This window comes from Entelurus aequoreus, linkage group LG18, assembly GCF_033978785.1.
Source record: "Entelurus aequoreus isolate RoL-2023_Sb linkage group LG18, RoL_Eaeq_v1.1, whole genome shotgun sequence".
Taxonomy (NCBI): domain Eukaryota; kingdom Metazoa; phylum Chordata; class Actinopteri; order Syngnathiformes; family Syngnathidae; genus Entelurus; species Entelurus aequoreus.
Genome location: NC_084748.1, coordinates 32,276,644 through 32,293,357, shown reverse-complemented (window position 1 = coordinate 32,293,357; position 16,714 = coordinate 32,276,644). Strand labels below are relative to the sequence as shown.

The following is a 16,714-nucleotide window of genomic DNA, read 5'->3' as shown; positions in this document are numbered from 1 at the left end:
CTCAAACTGAATTAATCTGACCATTAAGTGTTTTTTTTAGTTATTTTTTAAAATAAAACTTGGATGCAATATTTCATTGTGTATTATCAGCTTTTTGAGCACATTTAACAATACTGGCTAATAATGATAATTTTGGTCACAATAACCTAAGGCTGCAGCTAACGATTATTTTTCTATCGATTAATCTATAGATTTTTTTCTTCGATTAATCGGTTAATCTATAGATTTTTTTCGATTAATCTATAGATTATTTTTCCTCTTACCGATTTTTTTTTTTATTTAAAATGAAGATGAAAAAATAAATGTAGGCCAGTTTTTTCAAAAGGCATGGCTTTTATTTACAAAAAAAAAAAGTATGGCCACTCAGTCAACATTAACAACAACATGACAAAATATTCTGTAACAATATAAACATTTAAAACTTTTAACATTTAACAAAATTAAAAGTAGCTTATTTGCTTTTTAATGTGCAATATAAAAGTAAACATCCAGTGCAAATCTTAATATTCTGCAATAGTATAAGAATTTCAAAAGTAAAAGTATTGCTTATTTGCTAAAATGTGCAAAAATAAAGATAAACATCCAATACAAAAAAGTGCAAAAGGAAATATTCTGTAACAACAGTGTAAAGATTTCAACAAAAGTGAAAGTATTGCTTATTTGCTAAAATGTGCAAAAATAAAGATAAACATCCAATACAAAAAAGTGCCAATCTAAATATTCTGGAGCACTGTAAACATTAAGTATTGATTTTAAAACGTGCAAAATAAACATCCAGTCCAACACAGTACACAATAACCAATTCTACTCATTCCAGTGAGTGACTAACAGTTGTAATGAAGAAAGTTTAGCATGTCTACATGCTCTGGTTCTTTTCTTGTTTACAATATTCCCAGCAGCTGAAAATAGGCGCTCAGAAGGGGTCGATGTGGCTGGAACTGAGAGCTAATTAGCCTTCACCTCAAGCCAGGACTGCGAGTGAGCTGAGCTGCAGTTTAGGTTTCTAGAAGGTCAACAGGCTCATAGTGATGTTACTAGTAGTTGACTGGGAGGTGTTTATTGTCATTTGGGGAGAGTCCGCTGCCTGATGCTCACCTGCTAAACACCTATCTGCTCGACGCTGAAGCGCTGACTACATGCGCTCTGAATACGCACTGCTGATTGGCTGCTAACGCTCTGAATACGCACTGCTGATTGGCTGATAATGCTTTGTGTGTACCAATCAGATGGTTGTGTGGGTGGGACAATGCTGCGTGCTGAGACAGAAGCAGAAGGAGCAAAGCAGCTTGTTAACACTTTAGCTTAGAAACTCGTTCGGTACACCCCCGTACCGAACCGAAACCCCCGTACCGCAACGGTTCAATACAAAACACGTACCGTTACACCCCTAGCAGATACAAATGACACATTCATGTTTTTGTGTAATGATGACAACGTATGCTCACGCGGACGATTGACTAGTTGATGGTTGATGGTTTTCTTTTCTAATGTTCGTTCATAGCCGTTGTGATGCTTTGATATGCTATTTCCGCTCGACACAGTGTGCATACAACAACATTATTAGGCCGTTTATTGAAATACTGCCACACTTTTGACGACTTTTGGCATGCTTTTTCCCCCTCGCTCACACCGCTCGCATAGACTGCTTTGCGCTCCGCCTTGACGGTAGTGTGACGTAAATATGCGACGCGTCGACGCACAAAGACGGCGTCTACGTATTTACGTAACCGATGACGTCGACTATGTCGACGCGTCGTTTCAGCCTTACAACCGTGATATGAAATGTTCATATCGTTACATCCTAAAACACACACAAACAGCAATTTAACGATGACTGGAAAGTTATCTAGTTCAATTCCATTTAAAGGGAAACTGCACTTTTTTGGAATCGTACACAATGATTTAAGAGACAAGAAGACAAAGGTTTATTTTTTCTTTTGCATTCTAACATGTAAAAATCGTCTCATTCTAAATGGCTAGCAATGCAGCTGAGGATAGCAATCCGTTCTGCCTCTAAATCTTTTTAAAAAGGCATTCAGGAACCGCCAATAATACTTCATGTTCCAAAACATGTATAATAACTTAGCTGTAGCGACATTGTTATTGTAAGAGCGAACACTAAGGAACATTTTTTCTGCTGCACCAACACATTGCTGTGCTACTACGGTATTAGCCGTGAGCTTGCTACGGCATGAGATAAGCAAGCTTCTACGTCAGTACGAAACGCATTTGAGTTTGTAATGTACAACACTGCGATACAACACCAATTTGTACTGACTGAAAAACATGAACAATCATATTACAGTATCTGTAAAGTATTAGCCCACATTTCATGTTTGTTTGTACACAGCTCCCCAAACAGCGTATGTACTGTAGTTTTAATAACACGCATGACGTGCTGCATGTATCATGATCGATGTATAGTGACTTACTCGATGGACAGTTGTCTGTTTGGTCCAGCTGGCCCAGGGTGTTTAATTCCTATTGATTTTGAGCAAGCAATCCATTTATGTCGAAATAGCTTGGCTCTAAGCGCAGCATTTGCAGCGTCAAAATAGTGACTCACTCTCTCGGCTTCGGTCTGCTCCAATGTTTCGCTCTCTTCTATAAGAGAATTCTATAATATCCTCCGTATATTCAGCTTCAAAAAGATATGGTTGTGAATAGGGATGTCCGATAATGGCTTTTTACCGATATCCGATATTCCGATATTGTCCAAATCTTAATTACCAATACCGATATCAACCGATACCGATATATACAGTCGTGGAATTAACACATTATTATGCCTAATTTGGACAACCAGGTATGGTGAAGATAAGGTCCTTTTTAAAAAAATAAATAAATAAATAAGATAAATAAATTAAAAACATTTTCTTGAATAAAAAATAAAGTAAAAAAATATAAAAACAGTTACATAGAAACCAGCAATTAATGAAAATGAGTCAAATTAACTGTTAAAGGTTAGTACTATTAGTGGACCAGCAGCACACACAATCATGTGTGCTTACGGACTGTATCCCTTGCAGACTGTATTGATATATATTGATATATAATGTAGGAACCAGAATATTAATAACAGAAAGAAACAACCCTTTTGTGTGAATGAGTGTAAATGGGGGAGGGAGGTTTTTTGGGTTGGTGCACTAATTGTAAGTGTATCTTGTGTTTTTTGTTGTTGATTTAATTAAAAAAACAAAACAAAAAAACCTCTGCCAATAATTAAAAAAAGCGATACCGATAATTTCTGATATTACATTTTAAAGCATTTATCGGCCGATAATATCGGCAGGTCGATATTATCGGAAATCTCTAGTTGTGAATCCTCATTTGTCCAAAAATAGTCATTTTCGTCATCTATTACCAAGTCTGCCATGATTAGAAAACACTTGCGTTGGTTTCTGGAAGTAGGAACACACATTTGTTGCTAGAAGTCGGAAGTGCGCTGCTATGCAGGTTTTTTTCTACACTCAGATTTCTGATTTGCGCTCGTGTAAGTTTTGACACAGCGTTATGTTTGTGTCACAAAGACAACCAATCAGAGAACTAGACAAATGTACGCTGTGATTAGTTATTAGCTAAAGGTCTCTCGTAACGTGTGTCACGTCATCATCCTTTTTCAGGTGGAAAGCCCACGGGTGTGCTGTGTGGTGAGCCGTCAGCCCCCCTTAGGAGAGGAGCTAACCAAGGCATGAACCCCTCTGCAGACATGGTAAGGACATGGAAGTGAAACTTCTGAAACAGAGAACCAGAACACAAGTCACCCCTCACTTTTATTCTGTATAAACAAACACCAGTGTTGAAAAGCAATGAAGTTGGTTTAAGAAATAATGGTGAAAAAGTAAATTAAAAACAATGTTATTCAATACAGATCATAATCAATTAATTGTTTACTTTATACCAGTGGTCCCCAACCTTTTTGTAGCTGCGGACTGGTCAACGCTTGAAAATTTGTCCCACGGCCCGGGGGGGGGGGGGGGTGATTTAAAAAAAAAAAAAGTTCATAAAGAAATACAATCATGTGTGCTTACGGACTGTATCCCTGCAGGCTGTATTGATCTTTATTGATATATAATGTATATATTGTGTTTTTTATGTTGATTTAATAAAAAAAAAAACATTTTTATTTTTTATTTTTTAAATTTCTTGTGCGGCCCGGTACCAATCGGTCTGCGGACCGGTACCGGGCCACGGCTTTATACCACTACATTAGAGTTAAATACTTTGTCAGCTGCCTTAACAGTAAACTGAAGGGGAGGAAAAACAGGAAGTGAACTCCTCAAGCTGGAATCCACTTTAATTTATTTACATTGTCCTCTTCCTAAGGAAGCAAGCAAAACAATTAGGTGTAGGCAGGGCCGACATTTAACTTCAATAAACAATAAAAAAAACAAAAAACTCAGGATTTCACTCAACAGAACAGCAACAATGCAAAAATATCACCCATAAAAAATGTCTTTAATAAAAACTTGTCCTTTGCGATGGGTTTATGGGTTTATGCACGTCTGTGCCAGTGTAATAGCAGCCAGTCAATTTCAAGTTAAGTGCTGGCGATCGTGTAGACTGCCTGTGTTTTAGCTCAATAGTAGTACGCTGGTCTTTCACGTGGGCGATGTGGTTCGAGCCCCGCTCGGAGCAGTAGGAAAACCAACGCAGCAGAGAGAGCGCGAAAGTACACAATCGCTAGACGAGGCTGAGCTGTTTGGGATTGAAAGCCAAAAACGCCAATCAATGCATTTTGCCGTCAAAATCAGGGGCCCCTGATTTGGTGGGCCCCTGGGCTTCAGTCCAGCTAAGCCTGTGCATTAAGGCGGCCTTGATTGTTGGCTGATTATTGATCAATAATTGATGTGAATAGTGGCCTCCCCCTACTAATTTAAATGTGATGAGACAGATGATATTAGCATAATGACTATGATTTTTCTGATTCAATGAAGTCATTACAATTCTGTGCTACGACGACGAAACTTTGACGTCTGCTCCTTCTTCCTTTAGGATGGAGACACGCCTGTATGCGACAATGGTGAGCAATTTTTTTTTCTTACTTCACGCAAGCATGTTTCCATATCTCTATTAAGTAATTATACACATTAAAAATAAGGGCTAGAACTTACCTCACAATATGACATGCGATACATGGCTCACGATAACGATATCTCTATAAAGCAACACGGCGATTATCATTGTATATTGCTCCTAGTAATCTATGATGCATCTGTGGGTTTATAGGGCAAAAAACTAATAAAATCAAACAAAATCATAGTTTGGTTTTTGCAGTATAATTTTACCAGATTACAAACCGCAATGGTGCAAAAATAAGTCATGGTTCCAGTGCAACATTACCATAAAGAGCATTTTTGTTTAGGTGTGAGACAATCCATGAACTATTTTAAACTCTTGGAGAAAACATGACATCTCATGTTTTTCAAGTAAATGAATCAATCAATCAATCAGTATCCTTTATTTAACCAGGTAAAAACTAATTCAGATTAAAATCTCTTTTCAAAGAGCGACCTAGCCAAGAGGGCAGCAAAACAAAGTTACAGGAAAACATATAACAACAACAAAAACCACCACAATTTAAAAAAGCGTTAAAAATAATAAAAAAATGTTTTAGTAAAAACTAGTACAATGCTCAACTAAAACAGTTTCTAGATCCTTAAAATCGCCTGAAATTCCCCCCCAGGAGATCAGCTCAGGCAACCTCAGATCCTTTTGCAAGTCATTCCATGACCATGGTAACCTGACTCTCGCCAGATCCTTGTAGTTCGCTGAACTCCACACAAGGATCTGGGACTTCTCAATAGGAGATGTATTTCAGAAGGTGGGGCCTTGTAAAATAATCATTGTATGTGATTGGATAAACCACTTGTCCGTTATCTTGAATGATGTGCTACTTCAACCACTCACATCGAAATCTACCCGTGACGCTGATGAGAGCGACGCTGGGAAATCCAAAACAGAACAGCCGACATATTGGATAACGACAGAGCGAAAAGTTAGAGAACTTTTACTGAAACAACGCAGCAATGTCAGACGATTGATGTTGTTTGTGCAAAGAAAATATGTCAGCACACGACTCCTCGCTGCGTGCCGCCATTGTTGTTTGAATCAAACCGTCGCTTCGGCGCTACGTCACATCTATGAAATTCCGCCCGGCGATCCTAAAAGGTTCATTATTTTTTGCTATCTTGAAGGAGTTTGCATTGCCTTCGAGCCCAGATCCTTGTTAGTTGCTCAGCGAACTACAAGGATCTGGCGATAGTCAGGTTATGATCGTGGAGCAGCATATCCAAAATCTTTTTTTCCAAGACTTGTATTGTCTGTAGGAACAAACATGCTAAGTATGTCCTGCGACTTTAAGCTGTAGCGCCTGGAATCTCTACACATATAAGAACACAAATAAGGGGGAACCAGACCAAGAAGCGATTTCTATATAAAAACCATACATCGAGAACATCTGCAAACAAAGATGGACAGTTTGCGGTTCCATACAAAGTGCAATAGTGGAGAAGGTTGCCACAAGCATTAATACAACGTAAGGCAGGGTGATATACAGTATCCAGTCCTTTTAATAATCAACTATACTAATTGGAGACATAACTCATGTTGTCCTGATACCAATATTTTGGTATCTGTACTTTTTAAACTAATTGGAGACATAACTAATGTTGTACCCATACCAACGTTTTGGTAAGAATACAACAGCCTTCACATTGCAGACAAATGACAGAATAAAATAAAAAGCCTTTATTGTCATGATGCAATTGTATATGACTTCACCTTAAAGGGCACAAAGCTAAGAAAGAAAAACACAGAAGAGGAATAATATTTTACAGTACGAAATCAACTATAGCAGAAATATAAAGTATGAATATTGTACATTATAAAATATAATCTGTTTCAAAGTGTAAAAGTATACAAATTGCACAGTATAACGTGGTAACTATTGCAGAATATAAAAATACAAATATTGCAAAGTATGAAGAGTAAACTATTGCAGAAATAAAAAATATATAAAAATATTGCACAGTATGAAGAGTAAACTATTGCAGAAATAAAAATTATATGTAAATATTGCACAGTATGAAGAGTAAACTATTGCAGAAATAAAAATTATAAATATTGCACAGTATGAAGACTGAATATGGCAGAAATAAAACAATATAAATATTGCACAGTATGAAGAGTAAACTATTGCAGAAATAAAAATGATGTATAAATATTGCACAGTATGAAGAGTAAACTATTGCAGAAATAAAAATTATAAATATTGCACAGTATGAAGACTGAATATGGCAGAAATAAAACAATATAAATATTGCACAGTATGAAGTGTAAAGTATTTCAGAAATAAAAGAATATAAATATTGCACAGTATGAAGAGTAACTATTGCATATATATATATATATATATATATATATATATATATATATATATATATATATATATATATATATATATATATATATATATATATATATATATATATATATATATATATGTTGCACACTAGGAAGTGGTAATTATTGCAGAAATATAAATATTAAGAAAAGACTACTATTTAGAGACATTACTAGCCAATGCTGTTTTGGTATCGGTACAACACTAGTTAATGTCTCTAATTAGTAGAGTTGATTTCCTTGAAAGACATGAGACATCATATTTTCTCAATCTTTAATTAGTAGAGCACCAAAATGTATTTTGATACTTTAAAAAATAAAGATGACAAAAAATGGCGGCATTGGCTTTATTTGAACAGAAACTCTTATGATTCTTTCACAACTATATATATTTACATTTGATCCTTACAGATGTACTTAGCACCAGCCCTGTTGAACTTATGAGCATCTTTGGAATCCTTTTGAGTACTTTGCATGCTGCTCAAAAACAGCATGCAAACAAACTCACAAACAACAATAGTGGGTTGCTTGTGAGTAAAGGCCATTTTGGCATCTTTTTCTAGAGAAGTCAGTCCCATCACAATGAAAAACTCAAGTCTCTTCAATACGAGCAAGCACAAAATGGCTGCCAGCGGGACACAAAATGACTGAATGAAGCGTTTGTACACAGAGACATGGTGCACACATATTTGGTGCAATCTAAAAGTTTGAAAATGGTAACAATCACAAATAGATGGGTTCGTAAATCAAGGATCCATGTAAATTGCTTGATAACTATAATTTGGCATATAATTGATAATATAACCATTTCCATGCACCATGTTTCTGGTTTCATGGTCATCGTCACCCCTTTGCCATCACTGGTTCCGCTGTGTTTGTTTGTAAATGGCGCTGATGGTCAGGGCGGGGGCGTGTGTATTCAGGACGTGACGGCGCTGAGACTGAAGCAGAGCGCCAAGACGACGCTCCCCCAGCTGAGGACCCTGCTGCAGGTCTGCCCTCCTCTGGACGAAGGAATCCACCTGGTGGAAAGTCCAGCCTCATCCTGGGTTAAATCACGGCCTTTCCTCCCCGTTTCTCTTAGCTCATTCTTAACACAAACTGGGAAACCCCGCCCCCATTTATCAGTCCCCTCTGATGTCTCCCTAGTGCCAGTCTTTTCCACATCTCAAGTGCATTGTTTTGATACCTCCTATTAAGAGCCATTTTGTACTGTTATTTATTTTTGACAGAAGCACTTTATGTATTTCCAAGTCAACCATTCAAAACCGGTCGGTCCTTGTATTGACGCTCCGAGAGGATCAATCACCGCTCATTTGTTAGGTACGACAGCACAAACTGCAGGCGACTACTTTTAAATTGTTCCCTTTTCTCCCACCTTGCATGCACGTTTGTTCTCAAATCTTTCAAAACAAAACAAAAAAACACAACTGTGATCTTCGAAACCTGTTTTTCTTTTTGTGTTGGTCGTCCACTGTGGGAAAACATGTTGTATTGTAACTGCATGAAGTTGTGACCTTTCTACTGGTCAACATAGTGTTAAAGGATCCTCATCAGTAATCTGACGCCGTTTTCTATGCTATCGTGACTTTGTTTTACACCATGTTATTTTTATTGCTCAAATTTTCTCCTCTTAAATGTGCCTCTTTGTGTTTAAAGCTACACACTCACACAAGGTGGAGTTTTCTGCTATCAGTTATTGCAATGCTTGTTTACACTGCAAGCCAGGACATTGTTGTTGTTGGTCCTCATGTGAAAAACCTGTCCTACTTTTGACAAGTGACCTTAAGACACAGTTCACACTTTGTTTTTTTTTTTGGTTTTTTTTTATCTTACTGCCGCGACAGACATCTGTTTCCTGCTGTCAATCCTGCTGTCATTGCCTTTTTTTGTTATTTTGTACTTCATGCTGGATGTTCAGTTGCTTGCAAACATTTGAATTCAAGAAATGGCACAAGTGGAAAATAGACATTAAACATCAATTTAGACCATGACTTCCTGTGCTGATTTACTTCAGTCAATAAATGCAAACGTCACAACACTCAATGTTGCTGAGACAAAACATTACTCCTTGCACAGATTTCTTGTATCATTACTTTATTTTTTACAGGTTGTTTTTTTACGTTACATATTTTTTTGTAACTACTGTGTTTTTCCCGCTTATTTGATCCACAATTATATATAACTCATAATTAAATGGTTTTCTTGTAACCGTATGTATATGTAATTGTTAAATAACAGCTTTCCAACTACTCTGCTTTTTTTTTTTTTAAATACTATACTGCATTTATATATTATATTTTCATAACACTATTTGCTCTCTTAAGTTGACATTTTTTTCTTCTAGGAAAAAAAAAATCCTTGTAATATTTGTTGTCATCTTTGACACATTTGTGTAACATTTTGACTTTTCCCAACCATTTGTGTATTTTTTTCTCTAAACTTTTTTTTATTTTTTATCCTGCTTTAATACTTTCTGGTAATTTATTCATACAGTTGATTTTAACATTGCAACTTTACCCTCCTATACAGCGTTGTATAATACATTTATATATTTTTCTTTAATTATTTTTGTAACATTGTGACTTTATTTTTAACCATTTAGTTATTTTTTTAAAAATTTTTAAACCTTACCTTTTTTTTCTTCCCATCTTACCTCAATTTTTCCTGCTTTTACACCCTAAACTCAAATAGAACTTTCTCTTCATTTATGACCTCATTTTTTAGAATCCTTATTGGAATTATTGTCTTATGACTATTTTCAAAAATGTATCTCTTTCTCCTAATTTAATAACAATACACCACATTGTGTGTTAGTGTGTGTGTGTGTGTGTGTGTGTGTGTGTGTGAGAGAGACTTAATTTTTTTTAACATTCTATTGCTAAATATTTTTTTTATATACACACAGATATATGTATATTTGTATATATATATACTTATATATATATATCCATCATCCATTTTCTACCGCGTGTCCCTTTCGGGGTCGCGGGGGGTTTTGGAGCCTATCTCAGCTGCATTCGGGCGGAAGGCGCCCTGGACAAGTCCCCTCCTTATCACAGGGCCAACACAGAGACAGAGCTATTGTTCTGAAAATTATTTTTAAAAAAGTAATTAAAAGTTATTCGTTACTTTACCGAAAAAAATAATAAAATTACTAACGGAATTACTCTTAAATAAATGTAATTATTTAGGGAAAGTAAATAATACGTTACCTAAAAAAAACTTTAAATGCCTCATTTGCAGTAGAAAAACTAGAGCGCAGTCTGCGCTTTTAAAAGGCGGGGCCTATTGCCAAGTGACGTGTGACGTCATCGAGAAGTTCAACGGAGCTGCGTTTGTTAGCATCGACCATATATTGGCTCCGAAGCCACCTCTTTTACTTCTTTTCACCGGATAATGTTAGCTCTAGTTAATAGACTGAATGTGCTTCCATGGCTGTCATATTTTCTTGTCAACAGAGTATTGTGTGGATGGCAAGTTTGTCACTTCAATCATTGATTTGTTGTTAATTATTTTCATTGTGTACACATGCGTATATTTGCTGTGTCACGGTGTGATGGCGCCTTTTTCTATTTTTTTTAAATCAAGTTCATTATAGTGCGGTGCTTTGTTACTTTCACGAGTAAACTTATATTTCCTGCATTGAACTCGCTGCACTTATGACACGGTTTTTGTTGCTGACATAAATAGAACCACTTCAAAAGTAGCGTGCCGAGTTCCATCAAGTCATTGCTAACGGCGTTGTAACTGACCTAAAAAGTAAGGGCGGTACTAGCGCCATTATCACGAACACTGTGTAATATGTACTTATTACGACAAATTTCTTTTCGGAAATAACTTCACTTTCTTGTATTTTCTGACATATTTTTGCAACATAATTTTACTAAAGTTTTTTTTTTTTGTCAGCTGTATCTTTTCCTTTTGTAACATTACTCCACATTATTTGTTCCGATTTTTTTCATTGCATTGCAGCTTTACTAAAAATAAGTTTATAGTACTTTTCGAACAATCGTGTAGTATTTTATTCTCTTAACGGTACTTGCTTATTCAGCCCGGGAACAACGGCAACGTTCTCATTGTTTTTATTTAACCCATATTTTGTCACGTATATATATTTTTTAACTTAATTTTTAAACATGTTTTGGCAGACTCCACACACCCACCTGGCAACTTAACAGCTGCTGTCCTGTGCAGTTTTTAGTCATACGCCGACTCATACTGAAAGCGAAAGTAAGAATGAAGACGCTTGGTTCCACAGTCTTCAGCCAAATCCAATGTCTGCTGCTGGAGTGCGGGCTTGCTGCCACGAAAAGGGTTCCATCGCTGAAAGGAAAAGTGCAAGGACGATCAAACGACATGTTTTAGGTGAGTCCACAGCTCGAACACTTTGCCAACTCGGGACGTGTTGTGCGCGCGGAGTCATCGTTTAGTTGTGAAGTGAGCACTCTCTCTGCTCAGTATTTCCTGACTTATCTCTTAATTACGGGAATGTGGACGTTACACGGGAAACTTCTGTACACACACACAGGAGAAAGTGGATCACCGTGTATATGCTTGCAGGCTGCCTGTACAGCAAGGCGTGAACGACTGTTAAAATAACAATTATAAATATAAACATAACTGTAATACAATACAGTAGACCATATGAATATTATTTTGCATAGTTCTAAACATTCATAATAAAATGTGTTTTCCAGTCAATCCATACATACAAATCAGGTGAAACAATTCTATTAGCTGCTTCTTCTACAGCAGGGGTCCCCATTCCCAACCTTTTTTGCACCAGGGACCGGTTTAATGTAGGCATTATTTTCACGGGCCGGCCTTCCATATGTGGCAGATAAATATAGCAAATAATTGCATGGAAAATGAATACATGAAAAAACTCACCATAACATTCAATTAGTGGGAGCCCCTGGACCTTTCCCTTTGGAAAAAAGCTCTCCATAGACTTGTGTTTTTTTGCAAATTTTTGCAAGTAGTGGGCTTTTTTTTTGTTTTGGCTTTAGTATCTGATGGGTTATAGGAGATACATCACATTCAAGGACAAGAGCATGGATATACATACAGTATAAATAAGTAAGCTAAAAATACTTGGCATTAGTTCCAATCAGAGATGTCCGATAATATCGGCAGTAAAAGAAAGGGCATCTCTATCCGTCCTTAAAAACACCCTCCCCGGATTGCTAATAATCAAATGTAAACAATCAAATGCAGATACTTTTTCTTATGCCTTCTGATCTCTCTCTCTCTCTCTCTCTCTCTCTCTCTCTCTCTCTCTCTCTCTCTCTCTCTCTCTCTCTCTCTCTCTCTCTCTCTCTCTCTCTCTCTCTCTCTCTCTCTCTCTCTCTATGTCCACTACTTGATGTCCATATCCCCCCCCACACCCCTGATTGTAAATAATGTAAATAATTCAATGTGATTATCTTGTGTGATGACTGTATTATGATGATAGTATATATCTGTATCATGAATCAATTTAAGTGGACCCCGACTTAAACAAGTTGAAAAACTTATTCGGGTGTTACCATTTAGTGGTCAATTGTACGGAATATGTACTTCACTGTGCAACCTACTAATAAAAGTCTCAATCAATCAATCAAAAGTCTGATGAATGCTTTAAAATGTAATATCGGAAATTATCGCTATCGGTTTCAAAAAGTAAAATGTATGACTTTTTAAAATGCCGCTGTACGGAGTGGTACACGGACGTAGGGAGAAGTACAGAGCGCCAATAAACCTTAAAGGCACTGCCTTTGCGTGCCGGCCCAATCACATGATATCTACGGCTTTTCACACACACAAGTGAATGCAAGGCATACTTGGTGAACAGCCATACAGGTCACACCGAGGGTGCCCGTATAAACAACTTTAACACTGTTACAAATATGCGCCACACTGTGAACCCACACCAAACAAGAACGACAAACACATTTCGGGAGAACATCCGCACCGTAACACAACATAAATGCAACAGAACAAATACCCAGAACCCCTTGCAGCACTAGCTCTTCCGGGACGCTACAATATTATGTTAAAAAAAATAATGCACTTTGCGACTTCAATAATAAATATGGCAGTGCCATGTTGACACTTTCCATAACTTGAGTTGATTTATTTTGGAAAACCTTGTTACATTGTTTAATGCATGCAGCGGGGCATCACAACAAAATTAGGCATAATAATGTGTTAATTCCACGACTGTATATATCGGTATCGGTTGATATCGGAATCTGTAATTAAGAGTTGGACAATATCGGATATCGGTAAAAAAGCCATTATCGGACATCTCTAGTTCCAATAGATTTCTGTGGATTACTATTTCCATTCTAAAAGTTATGTATTCATATTTTGTGCAATATTTCATAAATAAATACTCTAATATTAGCTTTTTAGGTCCAACTGTCCATGCGTAAATACATCCGTTATTGCTAACTACTTATGTAATAGGACAATGTGCAATAATACCAACACTTTAACTTAATAGGCCAAGGGAGATGTGTATTTTTTTTCCTTCAGCACAATTATTATATTCAACCATTTAGCACTTCTCCATTTAACTATGGTCACTTTGTTCCTGATCTGCCCTGATCTTAGGTCATCAACATGCTGCGGACTGCAGACGGAAACTAGCTTTTGGCTACGATTTGGCACCTTTAGATTTTATATGTTTATTAATGAGAATTGTCCCATGTAACAAATATAGCAAATGGCGACTTTGTATCAGGAGTTGTATAATACATCTGTGATCAAGCTTAGTGGTGTGTCTGGTGGGACTGGCGAAAGTTAAGTATGAGGAAATGCGGTCAGTTACATTTAATGTCTCTGTGCGGCTTGGTAGCAAACATGTCACGGTTGGTTGGGGATCACTCTTCTACAGCACTGGTGTCAAACTCGGATCATGTCCGCCACTGGTGATGTGCGATACCACTGATTGTCTCTCCGATCCAATACAAAGTAAAATTCATGCTGGTATAAGTGATACCGATACCTAATGTTCAGTTCAGCATACGATACAATGTAATTCATCACATATTTCCATTTGTTTCATTACAGCACGTTCGAAAAGGAGTAGGAGGAAGCCAAGCTTATTTAATCCTACCCCTTTTCATACCATAGCAATTTTATCCTATTTCCTTGTTCTCTGTAACAGAATCGTGAACAAATAGATAATAAACAATGTATGTAAGTAAACAAATAATAAATACATAAATTATCTTTGTCTCAATAAAATAAAAAATAAAAAAGGTGTTCCAGATATGAATTATAATTCTTGTTCCGTGTACTTTGTGAACATTTGTAGTTTGAACAGTCTCTTAAACTGAATCATATTGGTGCTTTGTTTGTTTTCTTTGGTTAATCCATTCCATAATTGAATTCCACATACTGATATGCTAAAGGTTTTAAGTGTTGTACAAACATACAAATATTTTTAATTCGATTTTCCTCAAAGGTTATATTTCTCCTCTTTTGTTGAGAAGAATTGTTGTACATTCTTGGGTAGCAGGTTATAGTTTGCTTTGTACATAATTTTAGCTGTCTGCAAATGCACCAAATCGTTGAATTTCAATATTTGTGATTAAATAAATAAAGGGTTTGAATGTTCTCTATATCCAACATTATGTATTATTCTAATTGTTCTTTTTTGTAACACCGTTCGTGAATAAAGCGCACATTTGTAGTTGTCTGTTACAATTTTTAAAAGTTGTGTATTAAAAATAATAACATAGCATAAAGAACACAGTTATTTGTTTATTATATATTATTTATTTAAAACATGTATTTATTATTATATTTGTTATAGCTATTATTATTTATTATTTTATATCTACTCATTTCAAAGTCAAGTATAGTGAGGTCGTGGCCTGAATAACAATATAGCCAAGCTAATACAACAGAAAAAACAAAGGACAACAATCATACAAAGTACACAAAAATTGTGTTTTAAACCATAATTAAAGGAAATAAGTATTATAATAAAAGCATTAAAATAAAAAAGAACTTTTATTAGAAATCACAATTCAGTTACATGAATATGTTAACGTGAAAATACTGAACATGTTAAAAGCATTCAACATTGCCTCATTCACAATTTTAGTTACTTTTTTCACAGTGTTCCTGTTAATGATACACATCTCAAATACCTAAAGTATCGATATTTTGATTTGAGAATCGTTATTAAAGCAGAGAGATCTGGTATCGGCAGTATCGATATATCAGTATTGGTCCATGCATCACTACCCACCACATTTTTTCATGTGGCCCACCAAAGCTTGGAAATATTATGCGTCAATAAAGTAATTGGGAGAAAAAAATACATGCACTGTATACATTTGCATATATTTTTAACTTTAATATTACCTAATAATTTAAATATATTATCATACATTTCACACTTTTTTTGTTAAAGTATAAATAAATACTCAAATATCTGCTTGCATTATGATTTTAAAGCAAGTTATCCATCCATTTTTACATCGTAAAAATGACAATAGATTTTAAAAAATGGCAGCTCAGTCGCCAGTAATTCACCTTTAAAAAAAAAAAGTGTACGTTTTTCCATTTACAGTAAATGATGTGAAAACCGCCGTCAATTTTACGATAAAATTCTGCCGACTGAGCTACCAGCAAAATCCACAGATGTATTTTTACAGTGTACTTAGAAAAAAAAAAAAAAAAAAAAAAAAAAAAAAATATATATATATATATATATATATATATATATATATATATATATATATATATATATATATATATATATATATATATATATATATATATATATATATATATACTACCGTTCAAAAGTTTGGGGTCACATTGAAATGTCTTTATTTTTGAAGGAAAAGCACTGTACTTTTCAATGAAGATAACTTTAAACTAGTCTTAACTTTAAAGAAATACACTCTATACATTGCTAATGTGGTAAATGACTATTCTAGCTGCAAATGTCTGGTTTTTGGTGCAATATCTACATAGGTGTATATAGGCCCATTTCCAGCAACTATCACTCCAGTGTTCTAATGGTACAATGTGTTTGCTCATTGGCTCAGAAGGCTAATTGATGATTAGAAAACCCTTGTGCAATCATGTTCACACATCTGAAAACAGTTTAGCTCGTTACAGAAGCTACAAAACTGACCTTCCTTTGAGCAGATTGAGTTTCTGGAGCATCACATTTGTGGGGTCAATTAAACGCTCAAAATGGCCAGAAAAAGAGAACTTTCATCTGAAACTCGACAGTCTATTCTTGTTCTTAGAAATGAAGGCTATTCCACAAAATTGTTTGGGTGACCCCAAACTTTTG

General features: G+C 35.7%; 2 protein-coding genes across 4 annotated transcripts in view; both read left to right on the top strand.

The window, feature by feature from the left end:
- Nucleotides 1-9,398, top strand: part of jpt1a (Jupiter microtubule associated homolog 1a) — a 30,186-nt gene extending 20,788 nt beyond the window's left edge. The window contains exons 3-5 of the mRNA XM_062026991.1: nucleotides 3,624-3,712; nucleotides 4,996-5,023; nucleotides 8,328-9,398. Coding sequence (XP_061882975.1) covers nucleotides 3,624-3,712; nucleotides 4,996-5,023; nucleotides 8,328-8,458 — 248 coding nt within the window. The 3' untranslated portion in view covers nucleotides 8,459-9,398. The remainder of the gene's footprint in view (nucleotides 1-3,623; nucleotides 3,713-4,995; nucleotides 5,024-8,327) is intronic.
- A 1,544-nt stretch (nucleotides 9,399-10,942) lies between these two features.
- Nucleotides 10,943-16,714, top strand: part of zgc:174863 (uncharacterized protein LOC100136852 homolog) — a 43,932-nt gene continuing 38,160 nt past the window's right edge. The window contains exons 1-2 of one of the 3 annotated variants that reach the window (XM_062026989.1): nucleotides 10,943-11,166; nucleotides 11,556-11,772. The gene's annotated coding sequence lies outside the window, so the exon portion shown is untranslated. Of the gene's footprint in view, nucleotides 11,167-11,210; nucleotides 11,773-16,714 lie in introns of those variants that run through there. The other 2 variants (XM_062026990.1, XM_062026988.1) reach the window with 2 other exon arrangements.